Here is a 21036-nt window from a genome sequence, read left to right on the forward strand (position 1 = left end):
GTGTCATTAATTGGGCCCCGTTTTTACCCATGAGTACGGACCTCTAAAAACACAAATTGATAGTTTACCGAATAGTTGACGCAACGATTTCAGATTAGATGCCGTCGCTTTAGGGTCGCTGTTGTAACAGAAACTAAGGTCTAATTGCCCGCGACAATGTTTATAATATCGGTAATGTTTGACGCAGGTGAAGTGCTATTGACCTACAAAATTAGATAATTTTCCGACAGTTATTATCTACTAGCGAACCGCCCCGGTTTCGCGCGGGTGCTTGAAAATAAAATATAGCCTATGTCAGGAAGAATGTAGTGTGTACTCTATTGGTCCAAATTTCATGATTCGAGGTCAACGGGAAGTACCCTAAAGGTTATTTTGACAAACACGATAACCAGACGGACAGACAGACAGACGTACGGACAGACAGACAGACAACAAAGTGATTCTATAAGGGTTCTTTTCCCCTTCTGAGGTACGGATCCCTAAAAAATGATAAATAGGTTTTCTTTAATACGAAAAGATTTTGTGAAATTCCATCCAAATCATGGCGAGGAGAGTCAGCTATTTAATCAATACAAAACTAAATAATAACATAGTATTATATAAGTAGCAACATAACTTACAAAATGCTTACTTACGAAAAATATTGTAAAATTTAATCCCAGCGAACACACAAAAAAGACAACACTATAGTTAAGTAGGTAATTAAGTAATTTTACTATTCGTTGCGCCAGATAAGCAAGCAGTAAAATAAAATATTATTTGAATTGATTTCCGAGTTTAGCAAAATTAAATAAAACTAAGCCAAAAGATTAAACTGATCGCCACGGCGTCCTTTCCTCAAGTGGAATCGTTATTAATACAGTAGATGAAGACAATGAGCCCTCGGGAACTTGTGTCACAATGTGTATTGTCTCAAATTGCGTCTTAGTACCATATCTCACTACTCAATTTCAGTGTAGTGGTGGCGCAACCAGCGGGGTGATTCGACTTGAACTCCGTGTTCAACGCTAAATGTTAGCCTGTAGCTATCAAACTCATTTGACATTGGTTGGTTCTACATTACTGCTTCACTGAGTGATATTTAAAAAAATTCATAGAAACCCTTCAATTGGTTAAAATTAATTGCGCTCGGTGGCTATCATTCAGTACTGATCACCGAGTTAGCGAATCACCCCACAGGTCGCCCTAGTAATAAAATATATACAGCTTTATGAAGGGTATTTCACCTGGTATCCTCTTGGTTGCGTAACAAAATGTATACATAATTTGTTATGTATTTAAAAAAATATTTAGAAGACTTGGTTGCGCAACCACGTGGACGGCAGATGAGACACCCTCCATCACAGACCACCCCCTCCATAGATCTAATAAACATTTCGATTGTAGCGCGTCCTGGTCGCGTTACCACTGGTGTCCTCGTGAGATAGTGCCCTTACAAAAGTCAAGTCACCAAGTGTCACTGTTGAAACCGGGTCGCAGTCACAGGGTCAATGTCGGTGATTGAAAATGAATCATTGTTAGCGACGGAATTAGGTACCCATTTCCATTTATCATATCCTGCATTGAAATTTTGTGACAGTAAACGACATTAATTAAACTGTGGAGTCCCTTACTTTACTTGTGGGTTACTGTTAAAGTTTCATGCAATCTCTTTTTCTTCCTGTCCTTATCAAACGCTATGTAGGTTCGGCACAACATGTCTTCGAGCGAGTGGAAGTCGCTTCTGTTACCCATCAACGCATTATCCACCCCTTTTACAGCATAATATCCTCTTTCACTAACTGCAATTCAATTCAAAGGCACCCCCTGAGAATCTATGGTGTCCCTTTTAGACTTGGGTCACTGTTGAAGGTTCATGCAATATCGTTAATCGGAAATGTGTCATTGTTAGTGATGGAATTATAGAGAGACATAAATGTCCATTGTTTGCATTTCGCATCGAGGATCAAGAACACGAAATTAATTTGAAACGCAAAAGCACAATTAAATGGAGACAACCTCGGGAAGTACGCATTCACAATGAGTATTGTCCCAAATTGCGTTTTACGAAAACCTTTGAAGAAAGTGTCGGAATTAATTATCCATTGTCCATATCCTGTATCGACGTTTTGACATAGTAAAATCACTGTGCAACAGCTTGAATAGCTTCCCTAAGGAACTGCTGGTGCACAATGGGTATTGTCTCGAATTTTGTTTTACACAAGCATATAGACAAATGCCACTTTCGAAATTGGGTCGCCGCGCTGTCGTGAACTGTGTTATTAGGTTCAATGTCTCTATGTCGTTGATCAAAGATGAATCATTGTTATATGGTATAGCGCATAACCGAGGAAAGAAAGAAAGAGAAAGAAAAGTGTTTATTTGTTGTATTTCAAAGCTTATCTCATCTTTGATGTGGCGGCCGAAGAGTTCAATTCAAAATTCGAAATTCAAAATATTTTTATTCAATTAGACTTTTACAAGTTCTTTTGAATCGTCAAAAGCATCTACCACTGGTTCGGAATGCCTTTCCTACCGAGAAGAACCAGCAAGAAACTCGGCGGTTGCAATGAGCTTAACTATGACAAAGTGATCCTATTGGAGTTTACCTACATCCCTTGCTAAGCATCCTTGTAAGGATATCTTAGTGAAAGATAGCATCCCAAACAGTTTTCACATAAAACAAGTACAAACAGAAACGATGTCAACGACCTATCAGCTGAGCACTGACGTAAAGTGCCAGCGGCCTCTAAATGTAAGCGGCAGGCAATTTTCAACTACGCTGCATTGCGCACGCGCAAAATCCAGGAAATGTTGCATTTTTGTTCCGATAAATATACTAATTAAGTGGTTTAGTAGAAACGTATTGATTGATTGAACTTAGCCGGGTTTGCTAATTAATAACCTAGTACCGTCAACACTGGGATCAAGTTTGTTTTACCTAGTCACAAAACAACTGACAGAAGAGATTAAAGCTGAGATCTTTATAGCGTAAGTACTTTGACTTTGCTCAGACTTAAGTTTCAGTTACAACGTGTCAGACTTATGCCAGCGATATAACGCTGTCTCGTTTTAAGTCTGAGCGTAGTCAAAGTTTCCAGATCGCACCTATATATCACCACTCCATAGACCTATGTAATTCTGTAATATTTAAAAATCAATTTATTGACCTCTCAGTTTTACTTATTATTTTTTAAATCGACTAACAAACTTGATGGCCATTTAAAAAATATTTAAAGATAACTAATTCATTATTAATTTTAGGGGAACATTATTCACAAAATTGAATTAAATATTAAAACTAATAAATCCTAGTTATGAAAAATTATAAAAAAAAATGGCAATGATAAAATCTGATAGTGACGCATTTAGTACCTAACTGAATTAAAAAAATACAAAGTGCGCCGTAAGTTAGTTAACAGAAAAACAGCTGGAACATACTAATTTGTTTTTAATTTAATAATTTAAAATGTCTAGAAGTTCTACCTGAGTTGAGATGTTTTGAAATAAAGATTATTATATCTGGTAAATAGGTAACTTGGAACGGAAAATTATGAACTGAAACATTTTTTATTTATTTAGTTCATCTTTTTGGTCTGTCAGCAAAAACTTAATTATATAAAAATTTACATAAATTCTTAGTCCACCTTTTCCGTCCGCAAGATTTTTAAAATAAACATGTACTAACTTCCCAGTTACCTACATACTTAATTTAATCTTTTTTATTGAAAATTCAAATCAACACTATAGGTACCTACTCTAGGTAGCGATCTTCATCAATTTTTTGTACCACAAAAGATTTTTTTGATATTTTAAATCTTCTAAAAATGTATATTACTATGATGAAATGACCTTCTTGATTAAGGGGCACATTTACATTAGTTCGGTTGGCCGAATTCGTCGACTAATATTTAACGTGCATTAAACCGTTAAACATCGGTTGACAAATTCGGCCACCGACTTAACGTGCATTGAACTGTTGAACATCGATTAACGAATTCACATATCTGATTCAACGACACCAGTTGAATCAGATATCATCAGTATCATACTCTAAATATTGACGTTTCCACTTAACCCTGGCGATAGCCTTCTATTGACCGACACTATTGTAGTAAGAATTACATTCTTAATCCGTCTTAGAAGATGTTTGTGACGTCGCAGCAGGGTTTTGCCGCAACGCCGCAGCCTCTCAATCCAGCGACACCTCACCGGCACCAAGTCCATCAGATCCCATACTCCGGACACTGACATTTTCACTACACTAAATAATGACCTACTTACACTATACAACTACGAACAAATTACCTTCTTAATCCGTCTACTTATAACATCAAAACAAGGTGCAATTCAGCGGCACCGTACTGGCACAAACTCATCCAGATCCCATCCCGCATACACTGATGTTTTCACTATCTGGCGCTTGCCTTCTATTGACCGACACTATTGTAGTACAAATTACCTTCTTAATCCGTCTAAGAAGACGCTTGTGTCGTCGCAGCAGCGTTTTGCCGCAACGCCGCAGCCTCTCAATCCAGCGACACCTCACCGGCACCAAGTCCATCAGATCCCATACTCCTGACACTGACATTTTCACAACACTAAATAATGACATACTTACACTATACAACTACGAACAAATTACCTTCTTAATCCGACTACTTATAACACCACAACAAGGTGCAATTCAGCGGCACCGTACTGGCACAAACTCATCCAGATCCCATCCCGCATACACTGATGTTTTCACTATCTGGCGCTTGCCTTCTATTGACCGACACTATTGTAGTACAAATTACCTTCTTAATCCGTCTAAGTAGTCGCTTGTGACGTCGCAGCAGTGTTTTGCCGCAACGCCGCAGCCTCTCAATCCAGCGACACCTCACCGGCACCAAGTCCATCAGATCCCATACTCCTGACACTGACATTTTCACAACACTAAATAATGACATACTTACACTATACAACTACGAACAAATTACCTTCTTAATCCGACTACTTATAACACCACAACAAGGTGCAATTCAGCGGCACCGTACTGGCACAAACTCATCCAGATCCCATCCCGCATACACTGATGTTTTCACTATCTGGCGCTTGCCTTCTATTGACCGACACTATTGTAGTACAAATTACCTTCTTAATCCGTCTAAGTAGTCGCTTGTGACGTCGCAGCAGTGTTTTGCCGCAACGCCGCAGCCTCTCAATCCAGCGGCACCTCACCGGCACCAAGTCCATCAGATCCCATACTCCGGACACTGACATTTTCACTACACTAAATAATGACCTACTTACACTATACAACTACGAACAAATTACCTTCTTAATCCGTCTACTTATAACATCAAAACAAGGTGCAATTCAGCGGCACCGTACTGGCACAAACTCATCCAGATCCCATCCCGCATACACTGACGTTTTCACTATACTCTGGCGATTACCTTCTAATGACCGACACTATTGTAGTACAAATTACCTTCTTAATCCGTCTTAGAAGACGCTTGTGACGTCACAGCAGGGATTTGCCGCAACGCCGCAGCCTCTCAATCCAGCGGCACCTCACCGGCACCAAGTCCATCAGATCCCATACTCCGGACACTGACATTTTCACTACACTAAATAATGACCTACTTACACTATACAACTACGAACAATTTACATTCTTAATCCGTCTACTTATAACATCACAACAAGGTGCAATTCAGCTGCATTTTACTGGCACAAAGTCATCCAGATCCCATCCCGCATACACTGATGTTTTCACTATCTGGCGCTTGCCTTCTATTGACCGACACTATTGTAGTACAAATTACCTTCTTAATCCGTCTTAGAAGTCGCTTGTGTCGTCGCAGCAGTGTTTTGCCGCAACGCCGCAGCCTCTCAATCCAGCGGCACCTCACCGGCACCAAGTCCATCAGATCCCATACTCCGGACACTGACATTTTCACTATACTACATTACACTACACTACACTGTGGCATTTGCCTTTATATGGTAGAACTTCTCTTGATAATTCGTCTTTTAAAGTTCTTTACCTATTTTATTTTGAGTTCTTGATGAATTGGGTTCAGCCTAGCTAGCAAATCGATATTATTATGAAATTGTGTGAAAATTACGTAAAAGTAAACTTAAAAATTGTTTGAATACTCTGGGTTATTAATATCTTCATTGTATAGTTATATGGCGCTCTTTAAAAACTTTTTATATGTTCTTAACATAAACATTAAAGCTTTATAGGGAAGTGTAATAAGTTAAAATTATAATTACCGGTTAAAGAAATTTTATTCTCATTAAAAATTAAAGATAGATAGAAATAGAAGACAATTAGGTTTCTGAAATGCGTAAGTAATTATAAAGTAAACAAGTAAAAAATCTAGACGAACTAAGTCGACTGACAACTTTGTTCGGCAGACTATAATTATTCAAGTACCCTCAAAGTCACGCCCTTAATTGTAAAGCTTCGCGCTTCTAATTTGAAACGTGACTACACTCCGTTATTGACACGTTTTTCTTGGTTTCGAGAGCAATTTATGGCTAAAGAAAAAGTAAAAGTTACTAAGGTTTCATTGTAAATCATAGCGGGTTACTTTGATAATTTTTGTGGTTCAAGTACATAACCTTAAGCAAGGACACCTAAGTTCCATGAATGATAGGAAATATTGAGAAAAACATTTTCAAAAGCAATCTTTTTAGCGCAGTTCTATCCATACTAGTATTATAAATGCGAAAGTGTGTCTGTCTGTCTGTTACCTTTTCACGGCCCAACAGTTTAACCGATTTTGTCGAAATTTGGGTTAGCTTATATCCCGGGGACGAACATAGGCTACTTTTTATCCCGGAAAATCAAATTCCCACAGCATTCCCAAAAACCCATCCGCTTAACCGATTTGTATGAAATTCGGTTCCGAGGTAGATTGCGTCCCTTTAATTGACATAAGCAACTTTTCATCCCGGAAAATCAAACAGTTCCCACGGGATCTTTAAAAACCTAAATCCACGCGGACGATGTCGCGGGTGTCATCTAGTCATATATAAATACGTAATGAATTTATAAATTTATAAATGCGTATTTATATTTATAATATTACGTAAAAAAAATTGTAAAACAATGTTCTAAGGTCAATAATCACAAGTGAATTATTCAGTAGCAAGAAAGAGTACAGAAAGTTGTTCTCTAAAATAAAATAAAATCACACAAAGCCGAACTTTCGATCAAACTTTTTAACTTTCGATTTAAAGAGATTTTATGTGGGTACCTACTACTTAAGTGTCACGGAATCGACAAAAAAACGTAATTAAAACCGATAAAGTGGAGCACAAACAAAAATAAAATTATAATATCTATGACGCGAATTTTGTATTTTAGAAATCGACACACCTTTTACCTGTCAACATAGATATATTTTTATGGATATTGATGATAGAAATCCTTTATAGAGAAAGAGCCTGCGAGGGCCAGATCTTCGTGATTTTATAAAAAATTGAAAGTTTCTCTGCGCATTGTCACACACAGGAAGGAACGATCGGTGCGCCATATCTAGCAATGCATGATGTGATTTCTAATATAATTTCGCAGAAAATATTTTAAAAAATTAGACTTTTATACTTTGCCGAAAGATTTTATACGTCTCTGTTACCTGTTATCTACCAAAGCCACTACATGATCCAAACTTCATAGTCGTTAATCGTTCCGCCCTGGGTAATGTCAACTGTCAGCTTTTATAAAATAACGAAGTTCTGACCCTCACGGGCTCTTAGTCTATTGGTTTTATTAAAAATAGTAACTTAAAAGTTAAAGAGCACATTGTAGACGCTACAGAGTAGGTACAGACTAAGTCAAACACAGCAAAAATAAGTAACAGTATGATAAACAAAGAAATTAAATACTAGGTAGGTACAATTAAAAGCAAATAATAGTAACCTCGTAAAACCTAACCTTCTAAAAGACCTTAACAAAATGCTAACAAGACTCAGACGAACCGCTGTCATCGCACAATCAATGATTTAAATTTCTATTTCCTGGAACATTAATAATATAATTTGAGGACATTAATTCAAAGCTTGCCGAAGAAACCACGGAACGTAGTATTAGTAACCTTGGCCTCGAATCAAAGAATTTAATCCTAAATACTTCTTAATATATCTTGCAAAACGCGTGTAGTTTGACATTACGTGTGCGTGAAATGGATCAAGCGCATTTAACCTCAGTACATTAATGTCATAGGTCATAACTCATATTAAATCTGTCATTTGAGATAAGTATACTTTATCCGCGGAAAGAAGTTACTATAAACTCTCTCTGTTGCGTAATCCCATACAAATGATAGAGACAAAAATCTCAGCGGGCGCTAACCCTTTTGAGCCACTTTACGGCGTAATGGAATAGAACGGACCAATCAGACGTATGCGTTTGTGTGTGGACATCTACAGCAGACAAATCAGATTATTGAGAGACGATATGATACAATGTTTGCGTAATCTAAATCAATAATCTAGTCGACCCGCGAACACTCTCCAGTACGCTTCATCTCAGTGGGCACGCGCTATTAAAATTTTCCACGAGCTTGTAAGTCACCTAATGCCCGCTCTAGCGAAAGCGTGTAAAAACCGTGTATAGCGAGAAACACCCATCGGCCATCTACACTATTGTTCGCGCAGCTCTCGCGCTTTCGCCGATTCGCTAACGAGTAAAACACCATCATCATCATTACCAACCGTTAGACATCCATTGCTGGACATAAATCTCTTGTAGGGACTTGTACAGTCCACACGCATCGGTCTCAGCGGATCCCTGCGACTCGTTTGATGTCGTCGGTCCACCTAGTGGCGAGTCTTCACCACTTTCCGGTGCGAGGCGGCCTTTCAAGCATATATATTTATATGGGCCTCATAAGAAAGCTCAGCACTTTCTATATGTGATCAAATCAGAAATGAAGAGATCCGTGTGAGAACAAGAGTTGGTAACCGATTAGCTCAATGGGTTGCGAATATGAAGTGGCAGGGCAAATAGTTAAAAAACCGATATTTAGACGTTGGGGTCCCAAGGTGCCAGACTAAAGAACGGTCATAAGAAATTGTTTATATTGTGAGGGGCATCCGGTCTGAAAAAGCATTTCGGATGCAGAATTCGGATATAATCAAAAATTAATGCGTAGTTGCAATAAACTTTTGAGGATACTCGTAAGTTTATCGGGCCAACCTCAACATTCCATTATGAGCTTCCGGACTTGAGAGGATTGCCTTTAACTTTATTATAGAATCAATGAAAACGTCGAACTGCACAGCATGCACTGCCATTACCTACTTGTTTCTATCCGTTAACCCTATTTTTGCATGACCTAGAGCTGTATTGGTTTCAATCGTAGAACGAAGAATCTATAATAGAATGGCCACAAACAAAAACTTTGATGGCGGCGCGGCGCAACGGTAACTGCAGCATCATGATTTCACATTAACCGCGCGCGTACGTATGTACATTTTATAGTATCAGCACCGGTTAAAGAGCGGTCCATTGCAGCAGCAATGCCCGTTGGGTAATACGCTTAGTACGACTTTAAAATCTGGCCAAAGTTAATAAGAACATCGAAATAAAACAGTAAATTGAACCTGAGTGATTGCTTTATGATTTGGATTCGGCCATATAGCTACCACCAGCGCCAAAGGGACAATATCGTAAATTAAAAATCGGTAGTTAATACTGAAAAAATAAACAACTAAGTTTATTAACTGCAGATCTATTTTATTCTAACTTTATAGTTGTTCAACTTTCAATGTTCTATCAATGTTGGCGAGTTGTTAAGTCGTACTAACTCTTTAAGAGCGTGGTGCGTGCGCTTCATACAGCTTGTATTACAATTAACAACGTCGTCTACTAACGTTAACGTCTAACGTTAACTCTATGAACGTCGTTGTATTAAAATTTACAGCGTTGTACACGCTTCCGTCGCGCGTTGTGTGTTTCAGGCTTAACTGTTCAGATGAAGGTAACAACTAAATACCTAGTGTTAATTTCATATGTGCATTAAAGTATTAACTATTAATACATTAATGTTTCACATACTGTCAACCGGAACGTAATGAAGGTTAATAATCAGGCTGTGTTTTTTAAAGAATTTAAGGTCTATTGACGATTTTACATTCCCCTTTCCTCTACAATTAAGCGTTAATAAAACGTTAACTTATAACGACAATAATCCAACAGATAGGATTTGAGTTCATTTTCTAAACAAGGGGTTTCCAAACTACGTCTGAAAATGGCGAGATGAAAATTCCTGATATCAATCTTTGACTTTGAATTAGTGTGACCCTTAGACTAAAAAGATTGGAGACCACTGCCTTTAAGATATTGGAGGCTGTTATCTATACTAATATTATAAAGAGGTAAAGTTTGTAAGTAACATTACTCAATAGTGAAGTAATACTGCGCAATATCATAGTGAACTAGAGTGAGGGACCTCTCGGATTGGTCCTGAATCGATGATATGTCAAAGAAGGAACAAGTGTAAATTAAAAATTTTCAACACCCCCGACAAATCATTTTCAAATAAATAATTATGTATATCTAGGCAACGTGCATCTTGACAGCTTGACATTTGTCAATTGACACTTGAATACTTGTTGAATATTATGAACCTAAGGGTTATCTAACCTTCTTTTCTACAAGAAAACTAGAAAATAGCTGATAACTTTTAAACGGCTGAACCAATTTTTCTGGATTATAGCTAAGAACACTCTCGATCAAGCCACCTTTCAAACAAAAAAAACTAAATTAAAATCGGTTCATTCGTTTAGGCGCTACGATGCCACAGACAGATACACAGATACACAGATACACAGACACACAGATACACACGTCAAACTTATAACACCCCTCTTTTTGGGTCGGGGGTTAAAAATAGGGCTACTTTAGGGCTACCTGCCTGTCAAATGTACTAATATCTGACATGGCAATACCGCGTATCTCATATTGATAGTGTAGAAGACTGAGGTTTATCTTACCTCTCTTGGTTGCGTAATAATTTCTGAATATAATGCTTCTCTTCCTTGTTGAATCGAAACCGGTTATAATTCGGTCAGTGGATTTCTCAGACTGTGCTGTATCGTGTTTTTAACCCCCGACCCAAAAAGAGGGGTGTTATAAGTTTGACGTGTGTATCTGTGTATCTGTCTGTGGCATCGTATAGCTCCTAAACTAATGAACCGATTTTAATTTAGTTTTTTTTGTTTGAAAGGTGGCTTGATCGATAGTATTCTTAGCTATAATCCAAGAAATTCGGTTCAGCCGTTTGAAAGTTATCAGCTCTTTTCTAGTTACTGTAACCTTCACTTGTCGGGGGTGTTATTTTTAATTTACACTTGTATATTACATTACACTGGTCCTTTATAACGTATAAAGGACTATTTGCACGAAAATCCTTTATATTCTGATTAGTTTTATGTGATATTGTGTGGTGCGATAGTAAAAAGAATACACGCTGGAATTTCTTGAGGCTTCGCAGAACAGGGCGTGTTTGGAACCCTCGTAGATTAAGTTTTTTATGTTTACGTAATTAATTTTAAGTAAATATATTTATCACCATCACGTCGCTACTCGCTACCAGTTAGTTGTTTAATTCAACAATCAACATTCAAAAATTGCTGTTTTTTATATAATAATTAGTTTGACTTATATTTGATTTATTTATTTAGACAATCTTTATTGCACACACATACACAGGAAAACTTATTCAAGATACATACCTACCTACAGAAGAATTTATACTTACTATTGTTAAATGACAAAAAATATAATAATAATAAATACTTAACTCATATATTTACCAAGTGATAGACGACACGGCCTGAGCAAGGCATTGGCAAGTGGCATAACATTACCGTTCTGTGTAAATATATAAAATGTATATATGACTAATGTTACGTACACCGAACCCGTCATTCGAACACACATAATATTATTATGTAAAGCGTTTCAACACCAGTTATGTACAAATACTCCACGGTTACATTGAAAATATGACGTTTTGAAGAGACTCATATCATTATAAGTACATAGATTGTTACGGCTATACTTACGTACTTAGTCGACGTAAGCCCGACTTGTTTCGAACCCATCCGAGGTCCATTTTAGGTTCCGTACCTCAAAAGTAAAAACGGAACCCTTATTCATAGGGACTCAACTCGTTGAGACACAAGCTGAGTCCCTATGACAATAGCATCGTATGAGTTCGAAACTAGTCGGACTTACGTCGACTAAATACGTGAGTATAGCCGTAACAGTATATACTTATAATGGAAATCACTCACGATGGTTTAAAAGTTAAACTCATATCATATTCATAACACGGCGTGCCTTGTAGGCTTTAACATTTAACATTCATCATCTTGAAGTGATGATAACATAGAATAAAATATTTTGCCATTTGACCTCCATGCAAGGATTCATCTAGTTCAGCCAGCGTTATCAGTCTCTAGGATTTTTTTAAACGTTTCAAAAGCGACCCAAAAAATAAAAGCAAAAATAATAGTTTGACCTTATTTTAAATTAGCAAAATTAAGACTTATTAATTAAAGGAGATCATTCTAGCTCCATACATTTTTGGGCCTTTTCTGAAAGTGCCGGCCAACGAAAAAAAATGGTACGGATCGTTAGAACTAGCCATTTGGAGTAATAGTTAATATGGCAGAAAAGTTGTAGGATTGCTCTGAACCAAGTTATACAAGGTCGAAGATTCGTCATTTTCATACATTTTATTGATTTCTAAAAGTGCAGGGAAACATAAAATAATGTTAGATATGGCTAGAACTAATGATTTGAAGCAATTGTCATTATGACCCGAAGGCTGTGGGGCCATTATATGTCGTGTTATACAAGTTATACAAAAAATTAATATACTTTGTATAATTAATTGCAACCGATTTTATGATTTTGTTACTGTTCTGATTGTTTTATACGAATTTTAATACACGTACAATTATTTTGACTCCCACGAAGTGCTGGATCAGCTGCAATGTGGACAAAATTCGTTTATACTAGTTTATACTAGGTGATCTCATCCAGCCATCTCCCAAACTTCTGCCACTGGGATATCTCCGGCGAGCTTTGTGATGAATGCACCATTTGGTTATAAGTACTGTTCACCATAGTAACTACGGGCTTGCTTCAGTCGATAGCTGCCCAAAGCAACCTGCCTCAATTCTTCTGTGAATCTAGGAAAGTCATTGAACGAAGGATGTTGGCTTCCATAGCCTGGAAATGAGCTCTCCTTCTATTATAATTACATATTGTTTATGATATCAAGCTCTGCTGAACTGTTTTGCTCACTGGCCGTTCATGGATTACGTCAAGAAAATCACGTGCATGCACGTTGTTGTCTATCAGAACATGATAGCCGTTCAGCAATGCTGACAAAATCCTGAAATAATCAATCATGTTACTTAATGTCCGGTTACAAATCCTGAATAACCCTTAGTAAACAAAAATCTCTACCAAAGCGGTCGTTAATCATTTACATTATCCAGCAGCAAATGGTAAAAAGTCTAGATTTATTGGCTTCGTCAGTAGTTAGCTGGGTTTTTACTGATGTTTTGTTACTGGCATTTGTGCCACATAACCGCACACCTCAAGAAAGAAAGATTACCTCAAGATTGTTTATGGTATCTCTAAAACTATGGACTAAGATAAAAATCCAGTAAAAGTCTTCTAGATCATTTAAGGTATCATTTAAAATCTAGGCATTGTAAGTTGCTGCAGCGTGTAGATTATTGTTCCATCGCAACAAATATAAAGGCTTTTAGTGGTTTCGGAACTTGTGGTAAGGGTATGATTTTCACTGAAAAAAGTAATTAGTGCTTTTCTGAAGATATATGTACATGCCTGTATCTGTCTGCACATGCCCTTTATAGATAGCCTTTCTTTCTTGAGGCATGCGGTTATGTGACACAAATGCTAGAAACAAAACATTTAAATGAAACCCAGCTAATTACTGACCAAACCAATAAATCTAAGCTTGTTACCATTTGCCGCTGGATGGTGGAAGTAATGAACAATTGCTTTGAAAGAGATTTTCGTTTGCTCAGGATTGATTAGAATGACCGGGCATTAAGTAACGTGATCGATTATTTCAGGATCGCGGTAACATCGCTAAACAGCTATCATGTTCTATAGACAATAACGTGTACTACAGACGTGATTTCCTTGACAAAATCCATGAACTAGTCAATGCGCAAAAAAGTTTAGCAGAACTTGTTATCACACACAATAATTATAATAGAAGAAGAGCTCTTTTCCAGGCTATGGAAGCCGACATCCTCCATTCAATGACTTTTCTAGATTCACAGAAGAATCGACGCAGGTTGCTTTTGGCAGCTATCGACTGAAGCAAGCCCGTAGTTACTATGGTGAACAGTACTTATAACCAAATGCATTCATCACAAAGCTCGCCGGAGATATCCCAGTGGCAGAAGTTTGGGAGATGGCTGGATGAGATCACCTAGTATTACAAGGCCGCATGCAATCCAGGTATGTATAAACGAATTTTGTCCACATTGCAGCTGATTCAGCACTTCGTGGGAGTCAAAATAATTGTACGTGTATTCAAATTCGTATAAAACAATCAGAACAGTAACAAAATCATAAAATCGGTTGCAATTAATTATACAAAGTATATTAATTTTTTGTATAACTTGTATAACACGACATATAATGGCCCCACAGCCTTCGGGTCATAATGACAATTGCTTCAAATCATTAGTTCTAGCAATATCTAACATTACTTTATGTTTCCCTGCACTTTTAGAAATCAATAAAATGTATGAAAATGACGAATCTTCGACCTTGTATAACTTGGTTCAGAGCAACCCTACAACTTTTCTGCCATATTAACTATTACTCCAAATGGCTAGTTCTAACGATCCGTACCATTTTTTTTCGTTGGCCGGCACTTTCAGAAAAGGCCCAAAAATAATGATCTCCTTTAAGTTTGATTTTAGAATAACCCTACGGAACCCCTAATTTTTTTGTACCTAATCGATTTAACCTAGATTTTAAAACCACAAGGTCAGATTTAAAACCTATGACTAAGTGATATAATGTAAAGGGGGATTCTGATTTCTGACACACCAATTTGGCCGAATAAAATGACTAATATCTACTAACTCTAATCATTAAGCCTTCACGTTTAATATCACGGCCTCAATCAATCTGTATCATTAACATGAAGTGAACCTTGCAGAACAATCGGAATCGACGAAGCCATTATTATTAACATTTGAACAGCTTCCGCGAGACTTGGGGAGTTTTTTTTTTGGGTTCTGTACCTCAAAAGGAAAAAGGAACTGTTATAGGATCACTTTGTTGTCTGTTTTATTAGCACCTAATTGCAAACAGATCACGTCAGATATTAGAAAACAAGTGTAAATTAAAAAATTTCAACACCCCCGACCAGTGAAGGTTACAGTAACTAGAAAAGAACTGATACCTTTCAAACGGCTGAACCGATTTTCTTGGACTATTCCGCGCCTACGATCCAAAGTATCTGAGTTTTCCAAAACATCATTTTTAAATAAATAATTATGTAAGTATATCTAGGCAACGTCCATCTTGACAGCTTGACATTTGTCAATTGACACTTGAATATTATGAACCTAAGGGTTATCTAACCTTCTTTTCTACAAGAAAACTAGAAAAGAGCTGATAACTTTTAAACGGCTGAACCAATTTTTTTGGATTATAGCTAAGAACACTCTCATCGTTCATTCGTTTAGGCGCTACGATGCCACAGACAGATACACAGACACACAGATACACACGTTAAACTTATAACACCCCTCTTTTTGGGTCGGGGGTTAAAAAGTGATCAAAGCAAAGTAGATACGAAGTAACTACGTAAGCAATGTACCTACGCAAGTAAAAGTAGGTTCTAAACAAGCAACGACTGCAAACTCGCTCCTGTAATTCAAGTAGTGGAGAGCGTTGCATTTCAACCGGCTTTTCTTGTACGGGTTTTGTTTGAGAAAAACCGGTCAAGTGCGAGTCGGCGTAGGACACAAAGGGTTCCGTACCATCGTATAAGACATACCTAAAACTTTTAGAACATTACAAGTTAATGACGGACTGCGCCATCTACCTAATGTGATTTAGTAAATTAATTTTTTCGTGAGTATATTTTAAATTTTTTTTTTGTAATGCAAGTAAGCACAAATTCACAGTTTCGTTTTTTTTTCTTTACTTTTGCTCTAAGACCTACCTACTTGCGAAATTCCATGATTCTAGGTCAACGGGAAGTACCGTCTAGGTTTTGTGTCCTTGATGGGATTGATAGACACGACAGACAGACAGACAATGAAGTGATTATATAAAGATTCCTTTTTATACTGGACATACGGAACCCTAAAAATACAGCAAAGAACAATAAAGCTGATAAAAAATTCGTAATCAGCTGGCGGTAATAATGTGATCCGCTTAGATATACAATTCTCGAATATGAACGATTAGTCTAATCACCCTTGGCTATTAACGCCTTACTAATTAAAGCAGTAACTAACGTCAATAAACTAGTAGGTTCTACGTAAAAGTGTAGTCCTAAATATGAATTTGATCACATTTCATATTAGTTTCCTAAACATATCAAACCAAATGACGATTCAAATTAAAGAGTAGACAATACTCAATTAAGATAAGTTATAAATGTAAGGATATAAAGGAAGTGTGGGTGTCTGTGTGTGCAAAACGAGAGGAATATAAATAAAACAAATTATAACGATATATTCCAATAAACGAAATAATATAAAGAAACTTTGTTCGCAAACAATCTAGAAGAGAGATAATAACAAAAAAATCTAGAAAAACATACCAGAAATTGAATTAAATCAAATAGATACAACGATACATGCGAGACTCTAGAGATGAAGTAATCGTAAGACATCGATATGGACTTTGAACAAAATATGGCACGCAATTTCGGACACACTCTGGCAAAGGGCAGTGACATGGTAAGAAAAGAGAGAACTGTTCACCATAAAATGCAACGTATTTTAGTAATTATGAAACCCTGATTTGAGAGACAAGGCCTTTCCTTTAGCGTAATAACCTCAAAAGAACAATTTTTGCAATTAGCCAAACAATTTCTTGAACAAGGTAAAAATACAAATGGAAAGTTGTTCACGGAATTACCTAAGTGTAAAATATAAGGATGAATCATGCCTGTCTAGATTAATCCATACTTAATATTATAAATGCGAAAGTGTGTCTGTCTGTCTGCTAGCTTTTCACGGGCTAACAGTTTAACCGGTTTTGATGAAATTTGGTGCAGCTTACATCCCGGGGAATTTTTTATCACGGAAAATCAAAGAGTTCCCACGGGATTCTTAAATGCCCATCCGCTTAGCCGATTTACATAAAATTTGGTAGAGAAGTAGCTAGTAACTTTTTACCCAGGAAATCAAAGAGTTCCTACAGGATTTTCAAACATATCAATCTACGCGGACGAAGTCGCGGCCATCATCTACTGTGCAAATAATTTAAATATTTTTTTAATAAGAATTGCTTAGTGTTTTGCTACAATAGCATATTGGTGATTAATTACTACTCGCAATGAATGTAACATTTAGAGCTTTTGCAGTACCTCAGTCATTTGATTGACCTTAATTGTCAAGTACTATAAGGTCCGACTTAGCAAACACATAGGCAGTATAATTACCACTAATAAGGAACATTAATCGTCTAAAATATGTAAATTAGATTAATATTCTTACTTATACTCGTAGACTATCAAGAAGATTAACAAATAGTAAGAACTAAACGTTACCACAACGAATTTTAAATTATTCATGTTTGAGCAACATTTTTACGCGATGAAGAATATCTCAAATTTAGTGAGGCTAGGGTAATACTGTTTCACTGAGACGGCTCGCGAGGTAAGGCGTGGGTTGCGGGCGGATGACAGTTGACGATGAACTCCTTGATTTTTCCAGAATCCTTTACACGTACGAAGCGATTTGCCTCCTGGTTTTTATTGGAACCGCTAGGGTATGGAATACCCTTCCAGCATCAATTTTCCTCTCCAATTTTAATATGGGTACCACTTACCAGCAGGTCTGATTGTAGCTACGCGCCAGTCTATAAAGTTAAAAAAAAACCCAGGGCCAAGAGCCATCTCAGTCTAATAATAAAATCTATATCTGAATCAATATTATCATTGCTGATTGATCAATATTACAGCACGTCTGGCACTAAACATTGATGTGATAATCGTAATCATTCCTTTTGACTATTAGGCACCAGAGTTCACGACTGTAATCCAATTTAGAGCCTCGATAGCTCAACGGTTGAGGAGTGTACTGAATTCCGAAAGGTCGGTGGTTCAAACCCCACCCGTTGCACTATTGTCATACCTACTCCTAGCACTTTTACGCTTAATTGGAGGGGAAAGGGGTTCTTTAAAAAAAAATTGTAACAAAACGTCGAAGCTTCACCTACACTGGCAGGCGTCAAATGTAGGTAGGCTATGAAACTACTATAGTACCTACCCGACTACTATAGTATCTTTGATTTCACGTCACCCCTAACCTAATATTTCACAGATGTCGATTCACGATCAAATCGAGAGTTTCTATTAGAGCGAGCAGTCCACTCTGCTAATTCTGCTCTGCTCTGTTCAATTTCAGGGCTTAAAAACAATTAAAGGGAAACCTAACCTCACTTTTAACAATCACTAAGAATATGTTTTTCTCCCATAAAAAAAAATGTTAACAGACATTATGACATTTCCAGCTAACTTCACTTACAAATGTAATAATGTTGGTAACAACGAAATTGTGAGTGAAGTTAGCAGGGAACACAAAACTGTGCTTGTTAACATTTGAATTGGGTGAATATGCGGTTTTAACAAGAATACCACTAACTCGTCTAAGTAACGACAAATGTGATGATCGCAATACAAATAACAAACATTCACGATAAGATGCTAGGATAGCTATTTGTGAATGAAGTTAACAAGTTGAATTGGAAACGGAATAAGGTTAGAATAACTGCACAAGGAATGTATGGGACGCGCGTAGGGTTGCCACTCTCCATCACTCCGGATTTCCCAAGTTGCGGTTTCTCTCAGAGAATCGCCGTATCAAACTCTCGGTATTCAATAAGAGCGGAGAACGATACACCACACAAGAAACCTTCAAGGCCAGGGAACTTCCGAACGAGGTTTTCTAACCGGTTGCTATTTGTAAATGAAGTTAACAAGTTGAACTGAAAACGGAATAAGTTTAGAATAACTGCACAACGAATGTATGGGACGCACGTAGGGTTGCCATAACTCCGGATAATTCCCCCGTTGCGGTTTTTCTCAGATATAATCATCGTATCAAACAAGAACTGATAACGATTCAAGAAAGCTTCAAGGCCAGGGAACTTCCGAACGAGGTTTTCTAAACCATCCGTTTCCCTATTTGCTAATCAACAATACACGTCATAGATATTAATCGAACAAATTTTATAACTAGTAGTAAAATTAAAAGGGATTTTAAACTACAAGACTTTTGAAATGTAGTAAACACGCATTCAAAAATGGTCTGGCTACGTTAGAGAATAAATTACTTAATGGAGCCACTGATATTTGGCGAAACTATCTATTCATGAATGTTGAACATTAAAATTATCACGTTAATCCAGACGAATTAATAAGAAAACGCCACTATCCTCACTGGTATTTCCTAACTAGAGGTATCCAGAAGAATTTCAAAGCAAGCCTCATATTTCTCGCTTGTATACCCTAACTAGGAAGACTCATTACTTCTAATGATTGTAATGTACTTGTAAAACTCTTTGTGAATAGCATACTTTGCATTTAAGCATCAAATTTGGTCGATGGCAGCCCTAAACAGTAGACGCACATAACATAACACAATTTCACAATCATACCGATTCGTATTGCGAACGTAAACGTATATCAACTCGCGCGCACGCGTCTCGCCGCGCTCGGAAACGCTGCACTACTGCAAGAGTTCTTTCACTCGGGGTTACACAAGCGGTCTTACGTAAAACTTTTGCCTTTCCAACTGCAGCGGGCGATGTTTGTTGTCCGAAGCGCGCTGCCGGGTCAGTTGAAGAATGGGAACCGGTTGGGCCAAGAAGCAATATATGATACAATGCTTGGTAAATCGGAACGTATCGGGGGTCTACCGCTGTAGTATGACAGCTAAAATGTGACGATTGCAATCACCTCCTGATTGATCGACACTCTCGCACTAGTAGCCAGAATACATTATTGCAATAAGAATACCATAAATTCCAATCACAACAATTGAGATTGCAATAATGATTGATGCTGCTTTTCTGGAATCGAACAACTGGGCCCAGCCAATGTTCACGTTAACAAAAGTGCAAATGGCATATTAATATAACTGTGAAATGTGACATCGGTGTTACAGTAAACCTGTCGTATTTTGACAAATCCTTTACGTATGTAGCCTTTGAACCTGAACCACATTTAGTCTACAGACCTAAATAGACGTTTCTTCCTGTGGAAAGTCTTCAATACTTATGTACCTATACCGGTATTTTTTTTAACTACCGACCCAAAAAGAGGGCTGTTCTAAGTTTGACTTGTGTATCTGTCTGTGGCATAGTAGCTCCTAAACTACTGAACCTATGTTAATTTAGTTTTTTTTGTTTGAAAGGTGGCTAGATCGAGAGTGTTCTTAGCTATAATCCAAGAAAATCGGTTCAGCCGTTTGAAAGTTATCAGCTCTTTTCTAGTTACTGTAACCTTCATTTGTCGGGGGTATTATAAATTTTTAATTTACACTTGTTTAAAAATTGCAAAAGCAAACACTAGCAACAAATGAAATAATATCAAATGTCCTATCATTCTGCCAATGATATACGATGACAAAATGTTAACATCAGTCATTGAACCCTGAATCAACATATAACATGATACAAGTACCTACAGGAAATCACTTATCGCTTGCTGATTTCTAATATTTCTATAGTATTAAAATGTAACTAGAAATAAAGTGTAACTAGAAATCATGTGATCAATTTTGTAAAATGCCTGTTCA

General features: G+C 37.2%; 1 protein-coding gene and 1 long non-coding RNA gene across 3 annotated transcripts in view; both read right to left on the reverse strand.

Annotated features, from left to right (window-relative positions):
• LOC123874652 (protein fem-1 homolog CG6966) overlaps positions 1–21036 on the reverse strand; it is an 88050-nt gene that overhangs the window by 15194 nt on the left and 51820 nt on the right. Inside the window, exon 1 of one of the 2 annotated variants that reach the window (XM_045920153.1) lies at positions 4779–4907. The exons of the other annotated variant lie outside the window; for it this stretch is intronic. Within the exon in view, the coding sequence (XP_045776109.1) occupies positions 4779–4907 (129 nt within the window). Of the gene's footprint in view, positions 1–4778; positions 4908–21036 lie in introns of those variants that run through there. 2 annotated transcript variants of the gene reach the window in all.
• LOC123874655 lies at positions 5075–20211 on the reverse strand. Its single transcript, XR_006797961.1, has 3 exons — positions 19814–20211; positions 5875–6055; positions 5075–5197 (listed from the first exon to the last, which is right to left on the reverse strand). It is a non-coding gene; the product is annotated as an uncharacterized LOC123874655 (long non-coding RNA).

Source organism: Maniola jurtina, chromosome 18 (assembly GCF_905333055.1).
Source record: "Maniola jurtina chromosome 18, ilManJurt1.1, whole genome shotgun sequence".
NCBI lineage: Eukaryota > Metazoa > Arthropoda > Insecta > Lepidoptera > Nymphalidae > Maniola > Maniola jurtina.